The sequence below is a fragment of the Neolamprologus brichardi genome, chromosome 11 (genome assembly GCF_056152115.1).
Source record: "Neolamprologus brichardi isolate AB-2024 chromosome 11, ASM5615211v1, whole genome shotgun sequence".
NCBI classification, from domain to species: domain Eukaryota; kingdom Metazoa; phylum Chordata; class Actinopteri; order Cichliformes; family Cichlidae; genus Neolamprologus; species Neolamprologus brichardi.
In genome coordinates, this window is record NC_142114.1 from 20,994,807 (window position 1) to 21,017,650 (window position 22,844).

General features: G+C 40.0%; 1 protein-coding gene across 2 annotated transcripts; it reads left to right on the top strand.

Moving 5' to 3' along the window:
- The first annotated feature begins 2,478 nt into the window (after window positions 1-2,478).
- On the top strand, window positions 2,479-21,219 carry LOC148100549 (uncharacterized). 2 transcript variants are annotated; one of them, XM_087848332.1, is made up of 3 exons: window positions 20,187-20,215; window positions 20,331-20,389; window positions 20,522-21,219. In XM_087848332.1, exons 1-3 carry the CDS (start codon window positions 20,187-20,189, stop codon window positions 21,217-21,219), a joined length of 786 nt encoding a protein of 261 aa, XP_087704458.1. The 2 variants fall into 2 exon arrangements, 1 of the variants encoding a protein (XP_087704458.1); XR_015719784.1 differs by lacking the exons at window positions 20,187-20,215; window positions 20,522-21,219 and adding an exon at window positions 2,479-2,590 and having other exon boundaries at window positions 20,331-20,381.
- The last annotated feature ends 1,625 nt before the right edge of the window (window positions 21,220-22,844 follow it).

Below are 22,844 nucleotides of genomic sequence, written 5' to 3' on the forward strand. Positions count from 1 at the left end.
TCCTAAGAGAATTGTTTTTGACTGTGCACAGGTGGACCTATCAATCTGGTACCTGTTTACATGGATGCCAGATGTTAGCCAGCGTGACCAAAAGCAATTCAATACTTGGCTTTTTTTCATCTCCTCTTTCTTTTTCTTCTTCTTCATCTTTTTTTTGAGTATCACTGAGGAAAAAAATGTCTGTTACTATTGCTTTTAAGTAGAATACATGTTTGCCTGTATTAACAAGGAGACATTAGGGTGACAGGAAATATAAACAAATATGGTGACAAGCTACATGTCTATCATTTGGATGTTGCTAGCAAGTTATGCAGTAATTTGTAAGATATGTAAAAACAGTAGAAAAATTAGTAATTGGTAAATACTATACACTTTTTATAAATAAATGAAACATATCCATATGCATGTGATTGAGTCATCCATTATATTTCTCCAGACTGCAGAACAGTGAATGCTGCTAATTAGCAAGAATGATTAAATAGCCAAACCGTTTTATGTTATTATATTTTATAATTGTTACTTTTCTGATAAGTGAAGAATAATCTTTAAGATCTGGATGAATGTGACGAGCTCAGTGGAAGAACCCATGAACACGTCTGATGAAACTGAGGTGAACTAGGTGGAGGAGGGCTGCATCAACGTGACGCTGAAATGACCACAGATGGCAGAGAAAGAACAGCTTCAGAAATGACAGGCTCGCTCAGAGAGCGAGGCTGTGGTAAGACCTCATTGGTTTAACAGAGTGAGTAATTTCCTCAGTCATCCGATGTGTTGAATTAGGAAGAAGGAGAAAGACACAAAGAGAAAGAAAATAGATGGTATAAGCTGAGAAGTACATTTGAAATCTCCTTTTTCATACAATGTATCCCAAAATTGTAACAATTTTTGTTAATTTTACAATGCAGTGTGTAGAGACAATCCATTCAGGTTAATTTTAGTAACATTTAGATTTTCTTTTTAAAAGGAGAAACAAAATAATTGGAGGTAAAATTATTTTATTCGCTTTACTCAATTTACCATTTAGACTTCACATATTAATGAGTAGCAAACTAGAATATACACTCAAAAGAAAAAAGATTCTTAGCTAGTGACTGAGTGCTAGATAAATAAAAAGGAATTTAATGTATACCAATCAAGTATATTTTATTTGACCAGATCCCATTAAATATAACACTTTATTTTACATGGAAAATGACATTTAATTACTTGCATTCAGGATTTTTGCCATTTGGTACTTTTTGGAGTGTAAGCGAATACAGTTTAATTAAACTCTGCCATACAAATGAAATGAACAACACATAATCAAAATCCAGAAATGCTACTGCCTTCTCTGGGCTTGGATTTCTTTAACATAGATGCAGGTGAAGTGAGAAATAAAGAGTCTGAGACAAAAAAGAAAAACTGAATTTCTTTTTTGTAATCATGGACACCAAGTTGTCCTGGCACAAGAGGAAAGGAATCTCTGGCTTTCAAAACCAGCATCCACGATGGTACGGGGGCACATTAGTGTACCTTGTTTAGGGAACTAGCATATTTTTGGAAGGCCTCATTACTCCCCTCAAAAGTGTACACAGGTTTCAGAGCAACATGTGTTTTTCAATGGAGGACCTTGGTTTCAGCAAAACAATGCAAAACTATGTTGCTATGCACTTGCAGGGCTCTGTAGTGAAGGAGTCCGGGTGCTAAACTGGCTCTCTGCAGTCCAGACCAATCAGACCTGGACATGGGGTTTTACATTGTCATTAGGCTGATGTAGGTACAGCCACAATCAGATTATAGATCAGACCAGATTAATCAGGGCAGGAAGGCACAGCACATGACACAAGATGACAAGACAGGTAAACAACTGGTCAAAACACAGAGCATCAGTGAGTACAACAGAAAACAACATGCTGGGATGTTACAAGACAGGAATGAAGCATAACAAATCAGTACAGCTGTTGGCGCTGATTGCTGATTGGAGTTCAGTCGTGTCTGAATCAGGTCAACAAATGGCTTTGGCTGTTGGTGACCAGTTAAACAGTACGAGAGCAGTTATAGCAACAAAGGCTGAGAAAGCTGGTTAGAAATGCTCCTGTTGCAGTGGAGTCAGTATCAGTGTTTGTTTTTTCTCAAGGGTTTGTGTCCAATCTGTTTCTTTATGTGCCATGTTGTGCATGCTAATGTATCTCTTGTGCTGTTAGAGGACAAGTTAGCTTGGTAGTAAAAGTCCAGAAAAACTGAAAACTCTGGACCAGGGACCACAATTGTGAGGTTTTTTTAATCTGCATTTTTTTCATTTTGTGTCGCCATTCAGTTACATTTCTTAAATATGTTCAGTAGATAAAAGGATTTTTTTATTTAACCCTCCCATTGTACAGTATAATTCTACCACATGCTAACATTTTTTGATATGCCTTCTCTGTGTCTGTGTTGAAGGTTTTTCTGCATTATGGGGACCACTCTGTTCTCACTTGGTGTAATTTAATTACAGCGGACCTTGGCACACCCAGGCAGCGCCCACGCAGAGCAGTGCAGAATGCCAGCCGGGAACATCCTGTCTTAGGCGACAGGAACATCAGATGCGACAGATGGCTCATAAATCATGAAGGTACGTGCATGGTGTCGATGGGAGGCCTTCCTCTGGAGAGCACACTGTGAGCAGGTTGGCTGGGGGAGCATCAGCTCGGCAACATGAGCACTGGACACATAACCACTGCGACTGGCTCCTCGGTGTCACAGAATCAGGGGAATCACTGCGTCATGCTCATTTTCAGCCAGCATACACAAAATTGTAAGGTGTGATGTGTATATATGTGTAAGAAGAGGTTTATATTTGTACGTTATCTGATTAGGGTGGTCCAGTTATGAAAGTACAGGGTATCAGTTTAAAAAACAAAGTTACAATCTGATTTGCTGTTTGCACCATATGGCAGAGCTCTCACCTAAAAAACAACAGCATTTGGTAAATCAGGTAGTTGGGCCAGAGTAAAACATACAGCTGTTTTCAAATATATTTCATGGCCCTTAAAGCGAAGGCTTTTTAACTGTTTAAAATATTTACATTTAAACATTTGGAAATTTTATTCAGCAACGTGGATACTTTTTAATCATTTGTTTATTTCTTACTTATTTACAGGGTTGGTTGTTCATGAAAAGCATATAATATATTTTCAGTATTTCAATGGAAGCATCTCTTTCTCTTCCAACAGACTGAAGCAGATTTAGACCTAATGGACCAAAAAGGATTGGTGCATCTTTGGATCCTTAAAGTCTTTTTAGGGATGCAGCACCATTCTTCTGAAAGTTATTCCCTTATTTGGTTTTTAGATTATGTTAATTATAGCTCCCAAAAATGGATTCCAATTGGATTTGGATCTATTAGAAGGCATAGCATATATTTTCATTGCTATGCAGATGACACCCAGCTTTATCTGTCCATGAAGCCAGATGACAGAGACTAGTTAATTAAACTGCAAGAATGTCTTGAAGACTTAAAGAACTGGATGACCTCTGATGTCCCATCTGACTGTTGGGGTTTTCTCTATATTATTGTAGGATCTTTACCTTACAACATAAGGTAAAGATCCTCATATTTAGGCAGCTGTTGTTGTAATTTGGTGCTATATAAAATTCAGTAATAGAAATTCAGTTGAGCTGAACTAACCATACCATATTATTCACATAATTTTCATCCTGATCTAACCCAGTGGTCCCCAACCCCTGGGCCACGGACCGGTACCGATCCATGAGTCGTTTGGTAACGGTCCAAGAGAGTTGAGGCTCGGGTGTGAAATTTATGGTTTTCAGGGTTTTTATTGTTAACTCTGTTTCCCTGGGACTTTTCCCGTGTTATAGTTGCGTGTCTTATTTTGAAAGAAATGTTTACACATTACCATAGCCACCATAGAGCATTAGGGGCCGAAAGGAGGATGTTACTCTCAATGTTGTTGGCGCATTTCAGGAGGACGCTGCTAATAAAGTTAGACAATTACACAGTGAATTTGCGTTTATTATTATATTTACAAAATACGGTCGTATCATTTGATTTTGTTGTATTTATCCGCGACGCCTTAAAGGCCGGTCCGTGAAAATATTGTCTGACATTAAACCGGTCTGTGGCGCAAAAGAGGTTGAGGACCGCTGATTTAACTATTCAAACACCCCACCCCTATTCCCACCTCACAGTGGGGTCCAAATTTCAAGGAGCTTTCTTGAATTTTGTTGTAGTTTTTAATTCTGAACTTGAAACACGATATGGCTTTCAGGTATTTAGAACTGCCAAAGTGCATTATTTAATAATAATTTTCAGTATTTGTCATTTCAAAACTGCCCCCTTATTGAGGGGAAAATGTCATATTTCTTGGATTAAACAACACTGAATTTCACATCATTTCTCTACCCATGCCTATTAAAGCGCTTGACTCTATATATCAGGTTTCATCCACAATTATTCATTTCTCATCTGTTGGGAGTTAATTAAGACACCACATCATTAATTGATCCTGATATGCAAATCATTCACAGGAAAAGTAATTTCCTTTTTGATTGCTAACTGCCTTGGCTTCTAATCAATGTTTTACTTTGCATTCACTCGTGTGAAAGAGTTGCTTCTGCTAATGCTACGCCGCGTGCAGCAGGTGACAATGTGTTACATCAATAAGCAACAATCCTCTTTTGAGTTTGTTTATCTCTCTTCGAGTCTGCTTATGTTCAACTGTGGACGTACATTGAGTCTCAATACACTGTGACATAGGAAAAATCACAGCCTATTGATACGTACTTCATCTGTTTGTTTATTTGTGTTTTGTAATATTAATAGAAACCTTTCATTTGTTTTAATAATGACAAAATAAGTCATTATTTTGGGAGACAAATAGTCTACAAATTTCCTTTTAATGAATAATATTATGATTTGAGTTGTTAAGCCGTTTATTCATTTGCAGCAGACATAGTCTAGCATCACTGAACAGCTGAAAATGTGAGCAGCTGAAGTGGTGTTTTTGTTCCAAAACAAATAAGGTTTTAAAGCCAGAAATAAGTGCAGATACATTATGGTCATTTTATTCGATCAGACATTAAATATCTTAGTTATTGCGCCTTTAAGCAATGAAGGCTTTATGAATATGCATGCACTGTGGCATGTTAATTACACCCAGGTCAAATATCATTTGCATAATATTAGTGTTTCAGAGGACTGACGTAGTTGGATTAGGGGTTTTCGGAATCATAACAGTTTTTCTAGTGTCAGATAAGTTGGCGATAAAGAATTAATTATTTTTCAGATTTCACCAGTGCACTCTCCTAATAATTTAGGCTACTAATTTTTTTTGAAGGTCAAATGCCAGACAAAGATGTCAAATGTCTGTCAACTTTAAGTGCAATGCAGGTATCACTAGTTATTTTTCAATTTATATGAATAAGATCAGTCAGGCCAGATCTTCTGGATATAACACAGATATCTAAAAACCTACATATACAGACAATTTAAGTGCACAGTAATAATGTTTTTTTTATCCCTTTTGCAAAAAAGGTATTTTTTTCCGTTTTTCATCATCATTATCTTGGAGCTGCTTGCCTTTTTCTACATGGTAAGCTCATGAAGGGTGCAGCTTTGCCTAACAATGGAGAAACAAGAACTCTGCAAAGGTTATCACACCCCTGTGTTACACCTGCTTGATCAGTGGGGTCACCATGCAAGAAAGGAAGCAGCAAATGAAAAATTAAAGACGATTTCAATTTGTGACAGGGAAAACCCTTTGATAACCGGATATGTGGCTGGATAAACAGACTGACAGATGAACTGATGAATAATACACTAACAGACTTTATGAGTGGGATTGATTCCTTCTCAGATCAATACTTCTCATACTTACCTTGATGTGAAAGTGCAGGTATTGCCATTGTGAATCAGAGCACATCACAGCCATCTCTAGGGAACTCCGCTCTTCAGCTTAAAAAAGCAGCCGAAATATTCAGCATTAGTTCTGCTCAAAGCTACTGAATGTCACTGGTTCTCCCTTCCCCAGTCAGCTTGCAACAGACACGCGTGCACACGTACGCATACTCCTGTGTTTGCATACTAATTTCTTTGTGCTAAACACCTTTCCATCATTCCTCTGATGAAATCTCTAGGCGACGAGATGCACAGTTGTTTGAATTGTTTGTTTGGAGTTTGTTATTCACTTGTTAATGAAACACAAAGGCACACAGCATCTTGAAGTGAAGAGTGGCATGCTGTTATACTCAGTCTGTAACCCAGAATAGGAACATCAAAACTGCAAAATCTCCAATGACAGCTTATCACTTTGAAGGACGAATGAGGACTGAAATTCTGCAAAGAAGTAAACGGAATAATTTTTCACACCAATTTTAAAAAGAATATTTACTTAGCCACTCAGCTGGCACTGGCAGTTATTCTGTCGGATCATCAGTTCAGCACTTTAGCCCAGACTACCATATCGCAACATCTTATTTGAACAAGAAGTTCAGTGAAATTATATGACCATTAATGAGTGTGACCGGTGTCTGCAATGCTGACTTCAAGAATTGAATAGAGTTTTGTAATGACTTTGGTGATACCCTGTTTTTATCATAATGTGGCATGAAAATGGGGTGAGGAATTCTCACTGAGTGGACTGAATGAATGTAGCCTTAGCTCTGCTGTCTAATCACACCTCAGCCTCTCTTGGCTTTGCTATTCACTGTGGTTGCAAAAGTGTTGTTGTGTATTAACTAAGTTTTCAGAGTGTTTTTGTAAATCCCTTTTTGTCAGTTCAATCCGGTTTTATTTATATAGCACCAAATCACAATACTTGCCTCAATACACTTTATATTGTGAGATAAAGACCCCGCAATAATGTGTTGCATTCCTTGCTGATGCTTTGCTTTGTTTGATGGTGATTTTTGACTGATATCTAGGTAGACCACGTTGAAGTATCCTAACTGAAGCCTGAGTTGTCTCTAGTGCAGCTACTGGAGTGTGAATGTTAGGCATAGAAAAGAAAATTACTTGTATAAACAAAGTTTTGAGTGATTGAGTAAGATTTGATGTAAGAAAGCACTTTGAGGACTCAAATTGAGTAGAAAGAGCTACATAAGGACCTGTCCATTTGCTATTCATTTCAACCTGTTAAACTGAGTTTTTAAACTTGATTTGTTTACCTGGGAAAACCAGGAATAGTGTTTGAGTTTGAACGTTTTATCCCTTCCTTAGAGAGGCAGAGTGCCTCAAGGTGCTGAGAGGCTAGGCATCTTTGTTGAGGTCACCTCCCCACACATGTGAGTGACAGCACAAGTGGGACACCATTTTATTTGCACTGAAGCACAGATGGAGCCAGATTTTGTATGTGAGTGCAATCCCAAAATAGTGCTGACAGCTTGTGGTTAGATTTGCGGGTGTTTTATAAAAGTCGTGCTATTTTTTAAACACAGGCACAGTCAGTTCATTTCAATATGAAACGCCCATTATGCCAAGAGCCAATTAAGACATGATATTTCGCTTCAGTTAATTTCCTAACAGGAAAGTTCAATTTGTCAATTGTAATCAGAAAAGCAAATAAATATAAGTCATTACGTGTATGTTGAATTAAGGCATACGGAGGCAGCCTGGCAGAGAGAGTCATTATAATGGAAACAGACTTTAGTAACTGACAGGCTCAAGTGCAGGACTGTAAGTCATGTGATTTAGTAACATGCAAAGCGTTAGTAAATCTGACTCATGGTTGGTAGTTGGAAGCAGCCTTGAGCATTCCTCAGTAGAGACTGCCTCATGAGTGGGAAAGGGTGCACACAGGTAGACTACATCTTATGCAGAAGGCGCAATGTGAAAAAGATAGGAGACTGCAAAAAGAATGTAGTTCGGTAGCATCAGATCCTCGTTCACAGGTTAACTTAGGAAATCAAAAGTTTATTCAAGCAAAGGCAGAGGCAAAGATTAAATAGTAGAAGTTGGTAGGGGTTGAGATAGGCTCCAGGTGGTAGGGAAGTGTTGCCAGATGACTGGGAAAGTACAGCTGAAGCAGTGAGTTAAATTGCCAGGAAGGTGTGTAGTCTATGGCTGTGTCCCAATTCAGGGTCTGCACGCTTGAAGTACGCGCACTACGCGTACTACACACAATGCGTACTATAAGTACGAGAAGTGCGGAAGTGAGAGGCTTGTGAAATGGGACGGTCTAGCCTTTGTCGCGCTGTTCAGGTTGCCTAGCAACCATGATACTAACCGTGAGAAACGTTACATACAGCTTTGTTTGACAGAAATGAAGGAGAAAAATGTTTTGTTGGTCACTCATTTTTGTCATGACATCACTTTGATTAGTTGAGTATCTGAGGCTGAGACCACAGGACTGTAAAACATGATTGTTGGGCTTCATTTCTGTACCGAACAGTTATGTCAAGAGTAGTTAGTAAATAACAATTAGCTAATGTTGTTCATGAGACTAAAATCATCTCATATATATATATATATATATATATATATATATATATATATATATATATATATATATATATATATATACAGTGGGGAAAAAAAGTATTTAGTCAGCCACCGATTGTGCAAGTTCCCCCACTTAAAATGATGACAGAGGTCAGTAATTTGCACCAGAGGTACACTTCAACTGTGAGAGACAGAATGTGAAAAAAAAATCCATGAATTCACATGGTAGGATTTGTAAAGAATTTATTTGTAAATCAGGGTGGAAAATAAGTATTTGGTCAATAACAAAAATACAACTCAATACTTTGTAACATAACCTTTGTTGGCAATAACAGAGGTCAAACGTTTACTATAGGTCTTTACCAGGTTTGCACACACAGTAGCTGGTATTTTGGCCCATTCCTCCATGCAGATCTTCTCAAGAGCAGTGATGTTTTGGGGCTGTCGCCGAGCAACACGGACTTTCAACTCCCGCCACAGATTTTCTATGGGGTTGAGGTCTGGAGACTGGCTAGGCCACTCCAGGACTTTCAAATGCTTCTTACGGAGCCACTCCTTTGTTGCCCGGGCGGTGTGTTTTGGATCATTGTCATGTTGGAAGACCCAGCCTCGTTTCATCTTCAAAGTTCTCACTGATGGAAGGAGGTTTTGGCTCAAAATCTCACGATACTTGGCACCATTCATTCTGTCCTTAACACGGATCAGTCGTCCTGTCCCCTTGGCAGAAAAACAGCCCCATAGCATGATGTTTCCACCCCCATGCTTCACAGTAGGTATGGTGTTCTTGGGATGCAACTCAGTATTCTTCTTCCTCCAAACACGACGAGTTGAGTTTATACCAAAAAGTTCTACTTTGGTTTCATCTGACCACATGACATTCTCCCAATCCTCTGCTGTATCATCCATGTGCTCTCTGGCAAACTTCAGACGGGCCTGGACATGCACTGGCTTCAGCAGCGGAACACGTCTGGCACTGCGGGATTTGATTCCCTGCCGTTGTAGTGTGTTACTGATGGTGACCTTTGTTACTTTGGTCCCAGCTCTCTGCAGGTCATTCACCAGGTCCCCCCGTGTGGTTCTGGGATCTTTGCTCACCGTTCTCATGATCATTTTGACCCCACGGGATGAGATCTTGTGTGGAGCCCCAGATCGAGGGAGATTATCAGTGGTCTTGTATGTCTTCCATTTTCTGATGATTGCTCCCACAGTTGATTTTTTCACACCAAGCTGCTTGCCTATTGTAGATTCACTCTTCCCAGTCTGGTGCAGGTCTACAATTCTTTTCCTGGTGTCCTTCGAAAGCTCTTTGGTCTTGGCCATGGCGGAGTTTGGAGTCTGACTGGTTGAGGCTGTGGACAGGTGTCTTTTATACAGATGATGAGGTCAAACAGGTGCCATTCATACAGGTAACGAGTGGGGGACAGAAAAGCTTCTTACAGAAGACGTTACAGGTCTGTGAGAGCCAGGGATTTTCCTTGTTTGAGGTGACCAAATACTTATTTTCCACCCTGATTTACGAATAAATTCTTTACAAATCCTACCATGTGAATTCATGGATTTTTTTTTCACATTCTGTCTCTCACAGTTGAAGTGTACCTCTGGTGCAAATTACTGACCTCTGTCATCATTTTAAGTGGGGGAACTTGCACAATCGGTGGCTGACTAAATACTTTTTTGCCCCACTGTATATATATATATATATATATATATATACATGCAGATGAGTGTGCAGATGTACACTCATCCCCCCTCCAAACGCCTTCAACGCTTAGTTTTTTTCTGTTCTCAAACTGATCTCCCTATTGGAGCTCAGTCTGGGGGGACTGCTTTTTTTTTTTCTCCTTATCTTTCCTCATGTGGTGCATTTTCCATTGTTATACCTCTCTGACCTGTCTTCCCCATGTGATGTTTTTGTGTAATGTATGTATGGCCAGAGGGTAAGATGGCGCCGCCATTGCATGCAATAGGTCAGCAGCCTTAACATGAAATTTCCCCTTGTGGGACTAATAAAGGTATCTTATCTGTCTAGGAGAGAGGGCAACAGACATTTATGTGAGAGGCTACTTGAGGAATGGGGAAGGGTTATATTACTGATTTTCAAGAACAATTGCTATCTGCAAAGCTGTAGCAACTAGAGAGGGTTCGTCCTGACAAGCCAAGAGATCAAGATGTAAGAAAGAGTTGTTGAAGCTAGGTTACAAAGAGAGGTGACTATTGGTGAGCAGCAGTATGGCAGTATTTTTCATGCTGAAAAAGAGCAATACAGATGCAATGCTTACTTTGAGAGTGCTAATGGAGAATTACAGCTGCACTAACGCTCTAAAGAAAGCATATGTTGGTTTGCCAGGACTGGCACTGTGGTACTGCTTGAGAAAGTCAGGTGTGGCAGAGAAGTATGTGAGAGTGGTGCAGGACATGATGTATGCAGCAGGAGTGACAGATGGGTTCAAGGTGGGGGTTGAATTACATCAAGGATCGTCTCTGAGCCCTTTCCTATTTGCAATCTGTGATGGATAGGTTGAAAGATGAGACCAGGCAGGAGTTTCTATGTGTGATGATGTTTGCAGACGACATTGTGATCTGTAGCGAGATTTGGCAGCAGGTGGATGAGAGCCTGGAAGCATGGAGGTATGAGCTGGAGAGAAGAGGAATGAAAGCTAGTAGAAGCGAGACAGAATATGTGTCTGAATGAGGAGACAGATGTAATGGTGTGGAGATAATGAAGGTGGGATTTTAAGAACCTGGGGTCAATCAATGAACAATGCACAAAAGAGGTGATGAAGACAGGCAGGCTGGTGTGGATGGAGAGAGTGTTGGTGATTTGTGACAGTACTGCAAAATAAAATAAAAAATGTAAAAATAAAAAAATAGATCAATTTCAAATAAATTAATTATTTGTTGAAAAGGCAACATTTGAGGCAATTTAGGAAAAAGTAGAGCTTGAAAAACTTTGAGTCATTAAAACCCACCTGGAGAAATTCTTTTGATGGGCTGCAGGGAGGGATAACTTTTCATTCTCAGTCAGTTATAACTACCTATTACTTTTTTTGCTGAACAGAATAGAGTTGTACAGTTTGCAGTACTGCTGAATGATGAAAGGTGATTGATTTTTTTTTTGTATTCGGGGGTAATTTGAAATGCTTTTATCATACAGTGGCTGCTAAAGTGGCAGCTGTGATTAGGCTCCACTCTACAGCATCATGCAATGTTCACGTAGCAATCAAAGTCTCCTGTCTTTGTCTGATGCTTTTTTCTCTTTCTTTCATTTATTTCTACAAATGCAAGCTAGTGCAGGGCAACTAGGCAAGTTTCTGACTTTCTTATTTGTCATTTTTGTCATTTACCACAACAACAGCCTCATATTATTTGTAATACCCATTGTTTTGCATTAGGAGTCGTTGTTTCAGTATGTTTTAGTATTTTTGCCAATAGTTTGATTGGTGAACTTGAAATAAGGCAATGTTTGTATTATTATTTATTATTTTATTATTTTTATTTATTCATTTTAGACATTTTTCATTTTAGATTAGTTAATTTTTTATTGTTATACATAGCAACTAGCTCTTTTTTGATGAGAAGGTTTTAAACGCAGCAAGGCAGCAATAGCGGGTAACAGCATAACTCCAGCTCTGGTGTCTACCTCATGCTTCCTTACCTGTCTTTTTCTTGTGCAGGCTTTAATTATCTGGTCCCACCTGAAGCGCAATCTTGTCTGCTGATTGGTTCCCATTGTTCTGCCACCTAACTGGGGATTGGCCTTTTGTCTCATTATTAGAGCAGGATAAGCAACAGCCTTATAATAAAATTATACACTAGTATATGATGAGCTTTCTCTGATGGGTGCCCTCTCCCTCCCTCCTAGCTTTCCTCTCCCTCCCAGCTTTCCTCTCCCTTAGCGACAGGGTGAGGACTTTGGCCATCCGGGAGGGGCTCAGAGTAGACCCGTGACTCCTCTACATCAAAGGGAGCCAGTTGAGGTGAGTGTGACAAGGATGCCTCCTGGGCGCTTCCTGGGTGTTCTGGGCATGTCTCACCAGAGGAGACCCCGGGTCAGACCCAGAACAGGCTGGAGAACTATGTCTCTAAGCTAGCCTGGGAACACCTTGGTGTTCCCCCAGATAAGCTAGAGGATGTGGCTAAGGAGAGGGAGATCTGGGCTTCTCTGCTTGGGCTGCTGCCCCCGCAACCCGGCCCTAAATAAACAGAAGAAAATGGATGGATGGATGGATGGATGGATGGATGGATATAATGCCATTAAAAGATCTAAAGGAAAACAACACGATGGAAGATAATTAAGGACACAGCAAGTGACAAATATTCAAAATCAACATTAAATCCAAAATAATCTGGCTTGTGTCAAACTGTGACACTATGCATGAAATGTGCTTGGCAGACAAAGGTGTAACTTCAACTTTGCATATGGTAATGAAAAATATGTCAATTAAAGGCCTCACTAAAATACAATATGAGAATAAACATGACCAATATCAAAATGTGCATTCACTTGACCAGCCCCTCTTATTTAATTTAATATGACTGGCTGTTGTTGTTCAACATAATCCAGAACATCCAACATTTTTGATTTATAAGGCCTTTGCATCTCTATAGCATGAGGGAATTAGATATTCCTTTGTTTGGTTGACCTCAGTGGCAGACTCCATGAACAGATCATGTTACACACACATTGTGGTTGACCTTGCACGTGCTGCCATGCCTGGAGGGGAGCTCCTCATTCTTATGCCAGTAGACATTATACCAAGGTGGGGGTGAAGCTGAACTCTGCTGTGCTGGAAATCAAAGGCAGCAAAAGTCAAATGTATAAGCCATTTATATATCATGACCTGGATGACTGAGAACCTACACTGACAGACTATTGATTTATAATGTCCATACAATCGCACAACATATAAGATTGCTGCAACGTCTCGGTTTACCTGTCAGTCTGAAGCAGAAAGAAAGAAACAGATGATGATTTCATCTATTTTTGTGTTAAGTTTTTAAAAACATGAGTCCATTAGAGTGTCTTTTAGTAAAGGTCTTACAGCAGCACTGACATTTCCTGACAGCAGATAAGGCATTCCCCCCATGAAGCTGTGCTTGTTCTTGGAGTCGATTTCCGCTGTATTTGCAGTACTGTCTCCCTTCACCACAAGGATGCTGGCCAATTAAAATCTCAAAATCTGTGTTATTCAGCACAACCAAATGGCTGTTGACTGCTGTGCAGGAGCCTACAGCGTGGAGGACGGAACTTCCTATGAAAAGTTTAGCGGGTTGGCTTCCAGATGGTAGACAGATCTGCTTAATGCACCATAGGGGATGGTGAGCACACTGCTGCAATAAAATTAGACTAGTCACATAGTACACTTTCTAGGCATTACAAGGAAAATGTTATTTCTATTTTATATGTAAAAAAAATGAATGAAGATGTCTGAACTATAACTGAACTGATAAATAATTTTAGGTGGTGTCTGGTAGTTGGGAGGGGGGCGGGGGTTGTTAAAGAAGAAGCAAGCATCAGAAAATCGATAAACATACTAGAGTAATAGACTGTATGTTAAAGATGGACACAGCTTTCAAGTCTAAAAAGTTAAACTAGTCAGTAGACGTCTATTGAAAATGTCTATCGGCTCTCTTCACTGAAGACCTCAGTAAACACTACAAATCAAAATTATATAAACCACACACAACAGTATAGCAGTCTATGTGGAGGAGCATCAGTTTGAATCTAGGAAGTGCTCCTTATAAAACTGCAGGTCTACCATGTAAGGCAGGGGTGGGCAATTCCAGGCCTCGAGGGCCGGTGTCCTGCAGGTTTTAGATCTCACCTTGGGTCAACACACCTGAATCACATGATTAGTTCGTTACCAGGCCTCTGGAGAACTTCAGGACATGTTGAGGAGCTAATTTAGCCATTTAAATCAGCTGTGTTGGTTCAAGGACACATCTAAAACCTGCAGGGACACCGGCCCTCGAGGCCTGGAGTTGCCCACCCCTGATGTAAGGGGATGGGACCTCGCTAACCAGTGGGTAACATCATGTGACCTAAGTGCATAGTGTATCTAATTATGGACTTACATACTTGCATTTGCTGTTTTGGATGTATATATTCAGAGTGAGTGCAGATGTTGCACTTGAAATGGTCAAAAGTTGAGTATGGAATCCTTTCATAGCATAGAGAAAATGTCTTTGTTTATATAAAACTCTTGTGGAACAAATGGTAAGCATTTCAAATGTTCTTTTTATGAATTTATACGTTATAATAAATAGATTAACAAGTTTGGTTTGCCACTTAATTTTTTTACAATTGCAATTTTTTGCACTTGTTTCGCATTTATGTTTTTTTCTTTTTTCTTTTTTGTTTTTAAATTTCGTGCCATGTTGTCTTTAAGTCATTTGTAATTTTCATTGATATGCAGTCAGTGGTTTCACAAATTGTAAATGTTTGAAAAATGCCGCAGCTGACATGACAAACACTGTAAATGCTGCAATGGTCATTCCCTGTATTTGCTAAACTTGCTGATTTCAATGTTAGACAACACAGCCCTCTAGAAATTCATGTGCAATACTAGTAAGTACACAGACACAGAGGTGTTGTAACTAAAATACTAACAAATTGAGTGTGATCCTGCTGATATGCATTGTGGATGTACTGCATTTATAATTTTGTGGGCAAGTTCAATTGAGTTTGCTTTTCATTTCATTTTATGTTCATGTCGTCGAGGAGGTGAGACATTGTGCTGTGCCAGGTCCAGAGGCAGAGGGGCAGGTGGGTGATGACAGAGACGGGTGCACAGACACCATGAACAGAGAAAAGGAGCCAAGACTTGCCAAGCATACACAGACACCAGCAAGCCCCCAAATGACACAACATATGGAGTACGACTGAAAAGTCCCTCCACCCTTCTCCACCCGCCATCATCGCAGCGTCTTTTCCTGCCACACAGCAGCTCTGTGAAAAACAGGCACTGACGCTGCGACTGAAAGTGGAGAATTTGAATATTAGGCAACAATGGCAACAGCGTTAGGCAAGTCCTCCAAAGACATGTTAAATCAGATCCTGATTCCTACAGAGAGAAGCTCTGCTGAAAACATTTAATTTTGTATAATAAGTGAATCAGTGAAGCTTGTTATTAATAATATTTTTCCCTGCAGTTTCAGAGAAGGTGAGGTGCCATCATAAGAAGACAGAGGGTATGAATGAATAGCAGAAAGGGAGTGTTATAAGATTTATTTGTGATGTTTATGTCTTGGTCAATACAGTCAATGTGCTGTCCTCTACAGCAGCTGCCCACCTCTCAATAATGAGGCATAGGCCAATTACTGTCCAGATGACTATCCACTCATTCATTAAAGGCACACTCCTTGTCTGCAAGCCGAAAAGGAAACAGTACAGGGAGGGCATGACCTTGACTTACAATTACTCCACTTTTATCAATGGAAACCCCCCTCCAAACTTTCTGAAGCCTTTCTTTGTCATAGAAACAGGTTATCTGATTTTCAATAATTCAGAGATAAACATGATCATGGCATGGAAGCAATCGTGTATATCAGCTATCACAGCCCAAGAGCTCTTTGTCTTTTTCAGTTGTTCCCCTTCCTTTCTGGGCTTATTTTTCCCTTCCCCATCTCCTTCTCCAACCATCACAGTTCTACTTAGTGCAACTCCACTCTAAAAGCCTTTACCACCAACCGCACCAGCAGAATATCTATGACTGCAGGACACATCCAGTTGTGCAGTGTGCAACGCTGGCGCTAACAGCAGGCTTTACACCCGCAGTCATTCAGCTGATTCACATGCTGTCACAATTATCAAGTGCTTGAAGCTGAACCAGGTCAAGTAACTTCTTTCCCGCTGGCTGCCTCTCAGGATTTCATAGCTGCTTCTGCAGAACAAAACAACATATTCAACCCCAGATTTTCACAGAAAGTAAGTAAGTAAGTAAGTGTATATCTCTGGCACCCTCAGTTGGCTGCTAATGCATTCAGTGACAGCATTATGACCAACTCTATGTACATTTATATGTGCTTCATCACTGGTGGGTATTTTTCAGCAAGAGAAAAACTTGTCACCATCTGTCATCTCCCACAAACACATGGACAAAATGGCTTATGTTGGTTACAGTGAGAATAAGAAAACAGAACAGTTTTAATAATTTCATTATATAGACTTGGATTCCCCTACAGTTTATAGGCTGCATTAGTTATTCAGGGCTCGAGACATGTATATTTATATGTAGTACCCTTTAGTTAAGGGTCCAATAAATGTACTATAAACCGGGAAGGCAAGGCATTGCAAGACTGCATTGATATATGATTTTGTGCAACAGAAGCATTAATTATTTAATGTAAAATCTCAGCAATTTGTCTGAATTAAAAGTATTTCTGCATTGCAGTCATCACGAATAATGAGTTATTAATTATGTTCGTGTCCTGTTCATGAACAGTAGAATGTTGATGTTGCATCTTGGATGTGTTTAGCTTGTTTGGAGAGTGAGAACCGTGGATTCATCCTTACTGTTTTACTCCCTTTAACCTGAAAACCAAGCGTTGGTTGGCCTGTTTAGAACCAGGAATACTGTAACTAATTATTGCCGGACACTGCGGCCATCATAGTGGGATAGTTTAGGACAAGACTATGCAAAGTAGAATCCACAGCAGTGAAATAAAGACTGACAGGTGACTATCCCCAATACAAACCACCATATGCATGCTGAAATCAGCCGCAAGTTTGTTTGGAAAATCACAAGCAATATTTGCTGAGTGCTCCCATTTTTGTAATTGGTGTATAATTTAAAGGCGCCATGGTAGTGGTGTCATTAGTATTTTTACTTTAGGCCTTACAGCATCTTCTCGTTGCATTTTTCTCATTTTAGAAAGCCTGAAGAGAGGCACAGATTGCATGCAACAGTCGATGTTCAGTTAGTTAAAAGATGAAAAAAGCCAGGCCCCGAAAAAGCCAAAATTAATCAAATCGCAGGCTCAGCATGCGTGGTGAAGGCAAGACTCTATAATGAATGTTGTATGAACAGGAGATGGATTGGAAGGCTTGCTAATTTAGTAACGTAGAAACTAATGGCTTGCTTCCTCTTGTATACTCTGCCATTTCTGCGGTTGCCTCTCTCAGCAGTGTATATTTTGACCATTACTTTTTTGAGGAAACTGTCGGTCTCTGTGTGTGCATGCGTGTGTGTGTCCCTCCTCTTCTTTCCCTCGCTCCCTCTGCTGATTGCTATTCGTGTTTCAGAGGCAGCCTGAACCCTAGAGCTCAAAGAGTTCAGTATTGACAGTTGTCCACAGTAGTGAGAAAACGAATGAGGAGGCAGCAAGAAAAGAGTACGGGAAGGAGGAGAAGCCAGGAATTCATTAAAACAGTTACTGTGTTAATAAATACCAGTTTACTTTTCTAACAAAGGCTCATGTAAATTTACATAAAGGTTGATCGAGTGCATCCATCTGGAACATGAAGTTTCTGTAACAAAAGGAGTAGCTGCCTCGATCACACTATTTTAGGCTGCAGTTCTCACCTCGAGCCTTTATGACATTCAAACTTATATAATTTCTCTCAGACAATATGTGTACATCTGTGTTTTTGCAGGCCATCTTACACCCTCAAGCTTAAATAGCGTGCCGCTTCTTCCTTACTCCGCTGGCTACCCACCTGCAACATACATATGTAAATGTCCATTTAAAAGGGATTTATACCTTTTTTGTTAGAAATAACAAAAAACACTTTGATATTAATGCATGTACACTGCCTTCAGCTGTTTGTATCTGCAAGAATTTTCAGTGTAACGCTAGCACATTATAATGAAATGTAATTCCCGACTACCGGTTCTCATGTGGTCTCCAACTTCAGATTCGAGGTTGAATTCTTTGAGATATAAACAAACAAATGCTTAAAAACCATATTAAAGATTACAAGGCTGCATATATTCTCACTATTTATCTCTCTCTCAACTCGTACATGCGAACATGCCAACACACACACACGTATACGCCTACTCACGACCACTGGAATATACACCCTGGCAAATACTGTTTGCTGATATGCGGATTGGGTTTAAGAGCGGAACAGTGAGCATTTCAATCTAAACAGTAAACACTCTTAATTGGATTGTGTGCTTATGTGCTTTGATGTGAATCCTCTAAGGACTGTATATTATTAGGCCTAATTGATTCTGATACATATTTACATGAGTTTAGAAAATTACCCCCACAAATATAAATGAAAAAATAAATAAATAAAGTGAGTGGCTTCATCATGAGTCTAATTGCCACCATTTGGTTGACACTACCATTACTGAAACATTGTGTTATTGAGGTGCACTGCAGACTTCCAGATTCTTACAAATTAGACCCAATGGAGGCGATGGGAGCCAAGCAAGAGGGCTCACCATCACCCTAAGGCTGAGAGGTAGAGCACTGAACATCTTTTGCTAGCCTTGAATACTGTCACCTGCCTCCGGAGGTTGTGAGTCAGGCAAGCCAACCTTTTTCTCTACATATAAGTATTTAAAGTCCCCAAAAATGTCAGCCAACACAAGGCCAATGCAGTCACTTTGCTGATGGTAAGACAACAAGACCACAGTGTGTATGTGGTCTGTGAGCGCTACAGAAATCCAAAAGTCAGACAGCAAAGTTCAAGACCACTCTAGCCCATACTTAACACAAGACAGATGGCGTTCCAAATGCAGGAGCAGAGGATTAGGTCTGGAGGTTGATTGAAGGTTTGTGCCACTTTTTGGCACTGTTCTCCTCCGGGTGACACCGTGGTGGAGGAAATAACACGAGCTCCTTGGCCAAGCGGGCCTTCACATCTTTGGTTTCACATCACCTGCAATTTGAATTCCATTACTTGCCATGCCACACTTCAAATAAAGCTCGGTCCTATTAATTACCAAAGTATGGGTTCAGGGTAAAGGTGAACGTGCAATTACAGAATTAAATCAAGGCCCTGTTTAGCTTGTCAGTCCTGACAGAAATAATTTGGGTGAATTATTAAATGCTTCCACCGCTCTCAGCTGCTTCATTGCCACCTCAGACATATCAAGCAGCGAGAATCCACCCTCTGCGCTTTCTTCTCTAAAATAAAACAGTTAATTGTGCTTATTTTAAAGCATGATTAATAGATTAAGAACTGTTACTGTTGTATGTAAATGTCTTTGTGCCGTCGATGTTTTCTGAACCTTTTAATGAACGAGGTCAAGTTTAATGAGATCATTCTTAATCAGTGGTGGTACAGTGATCTTGCAGACATTGTATTTAATTATCATTCTTTTAGGTCCAGTGAATTAGAAGTTTTAGTTAGCTACTGTTCAGATAATATTAAGTTCTTAAGGTTATGCTATAATTAGCATACTGGGCTTGCGAAAACAGTCAAACTTACACAACAACGGATTTTATTCCAATCCAAACTTCTTCTGCTGTGTGTGTGAATAGAATTGTACCAGCTGTGGTGTCAGTTTGACCCGCACTCCTTTTTTAAATGTGTGTTTCTCTTTCCTTAAATGTAAAAAAAATCCAAATGTCTTGTTTTGTAGAGTTCTGCTGCAAGCAAGCATTTTAACTAATTTTCTATAATGAAGCAATTTGCCAGTGGCTGACTAGATTCAGTGGCTGAGTTTTGGTCTCTATGACAACCAGCTGTCTGTAATTAGCAAATCAAGCCAGGGCGAGGCTTTAGGCAGTCCGAGTGGCTACAAAAGAAGTCAAGTGGCAAGTGTTCTAGTAATTGTGCTGTCATGAAGTTTATGCTGAAATAACTGCAGGAATGAGTTTTCTTCTCGTGGGTTTTCTCAGGTATTTAAAGCTTAAGGTTTTCTGTGGTTAAAAAACAATTACAGCTGCTCAGTGCTGTGCTATTTGGCTTACTAATTTATTTATTTTTTGTGTGTGTGTTTTGTTTCTTTTCTAGCACTGTTGTGCTCCACTCTGTGTCAGCTGGTGGTGCATATTGTGCTAAAACAGCAAGAGGTATGTAGTGCACTTCAATGGATGCTGCTACTTTAAAAATATATATAATTACCAATTAGTGGGTATATTTGACATTTCACAACAATGAACCGGCAAACAGGTTTGCTTTGTCTTTGTTTGTCTGTGCTGTAGCCCGTGCAGCTGCCTTGGGTTTGGATTATCCTGGAGTACATGGAGCCCCTGACCTCTCTGAACCAGCTCACCATGGAATCCCCCCTCACCCTTACGATCATGAATGGTTTGAGACTGTACCAAACATGGCCACCCCTCAACAAAATCGGCCAACTTTTCATAACGTAAGGCATAGACAAGCTAACCTAGGAACATCTGACAGATTTCTAATGACCCACGGCACTTACGGACCAGTTCAAAGTGAATACGCAACAAAGCCAGTGCACGGCTTTCCCAGAGGACAGTCGGTCAGTAACCGTGGTTCCAGTTTTAAAGGGGTCAAGCGTGTTGCCCTACCAACACGAGCTGATGCCCCTAGCCAGTTTGACCTTGTGAATAGGGATCCTCAAGGTCACTTGGTTGTCTATAGTGAACATGACCTTGTTGTTGATGAGTCCGTCCCAAATAGACAGGGCATTTTTCACCATGCACTCCCCCTGCCCCAAAGCTGGGGTCATGGTGCTTACCAGAGAGCTCAAACTGTACATGGCCTCGGAAGAAAAGGGCCTGTCCTTGGTTCAAATCACTTCGTTAAGAAAGTCAATGGAGCAGCAATGACTAGTTGGGGTCCTCCTATGTTTGGTAGTTGGAGATACAGATTTCCTGGCCTCAATGCCAAACAGTTTGTTCAAGGTACCCCAACCCCCTTGGTGGTGTGAGAGACATGAAATCAGATCCCGTTAGACTTATTCAAATGAAACGGTCTGACATTAAAGGCCCTGGCATATAGCTTTGCTGTCTTGTCAGATGGAGTTCCTGTGACAATTTTTTAAAGTTAACAGGCAGGCTTTTTGTGCAGGGTGGGGGTGAGAAGTGAGTGTACAATCTTAGTTTCACTGGAGACAAAGGGGAGGGATGTCCCTCCTACACTTATCTGTGTACAAGCACCTATATTGTTTTTTCATGTGTAACTCCAAAATGAGTGATATTACACACACTCTACTGAATATAAAATTTGTAAAATGGTTATGATTCTCTGCTTTTTTTTTTTTCTTTTTTTAAACTCTCTCCCACCTCCTTATTCTAAATGACTCACTGGGGCCTGGATGCTACCACAGTGCCATCTGTTGGTTCCAATGGGTAGAGAGCCTTTGGCTCACATTGTTGTACACAGGTGCTGCTTAATGGAGGGTCAGCCTTTGACAAATCCCATAATCTGTTTACAATCTGTTGTTTGCAAGTACTAGTAGAGGCTATGCTAATTTTTTTTCAAATAGCCTTGGCATTTCAGTGATGGCATGCTGCACTACTGGTTTGGAGTTTCCAATTAGATAATTCAGACCGTGCAAATTGGTATCACTCATTCTATAAAAAAATAAAAAATTACAATTATTTTTTTCACCAATGCAGAGCATTATCAGGAATTGCAACTAAAGTGTCTGTAATCTAAGTGGCACATTACAGACTTTTGTCTTTCTTTGCTGAAAGTTTGTGTGAAATGGTACACTGACCCATAAATCACTCAAGAGTCTAAGAGTGGGTTATGCGCACTAATCTTGAATGTGAAGAGGGAAACTGATGACGGAACAAAAATAAACCAATTAGCTATTTGTGATAAGCAGGAAGGAAATCAATCACGGGAGCGTGGAAAAAAGATAATTCAGTAGCTGCAGTGAGTTTGAACCCCACGTGGCAACCTCACATGTGTTCATGTGGGGCTAAATTCAGCGAACAAGTGAAGACCCTTTCAAAATATATTTTGCAAGACAGGGAAAGGAAGGACAAACTTGTCTTTAGTCGCTGATGGCTACATTAAAAGTGCCACAATATACTGTGATCATTTGCCTTCTTAACCTTGATCAATAGCTTAATGACCCTTTTTACAGCTTTGAGGAGGAAAAGGAGGAGGCAGGGGGATTTACTATGTTTAAGCATGTGGAGAGCAGTAAGGACCATCACCAGGAGCTCACTGCTGCTAACAAAGAAATCTAGCTTTCCAAATCTTATGACATCCGAGCTTCTTTCATGCAACACAGTTTCACTTGACTTTTAACGATTAGCACAAGCTCTTGTTTTAATTAAACATGCCAAATTAAGGCACTTTTAGTTGCTTTAGTTGGTGACATTCTATTACTTTTCATTCTTAAATATTCCAGTAAATCATTGTCACAAATGTCAGTTGTTTTTGTTTTGTTTTTAAACTTAATAATTTTGCTGTTGTGTTGTGAAGAGTTGAGGCTTCAGGCAGACTTAAGTCAGCACCTCATTGATAGTCTCAAACGCAGCTAAATAGGCTCTTACTGCAGGGCCATTAAATCAAAATATATTTCACGCATTTTGTTTT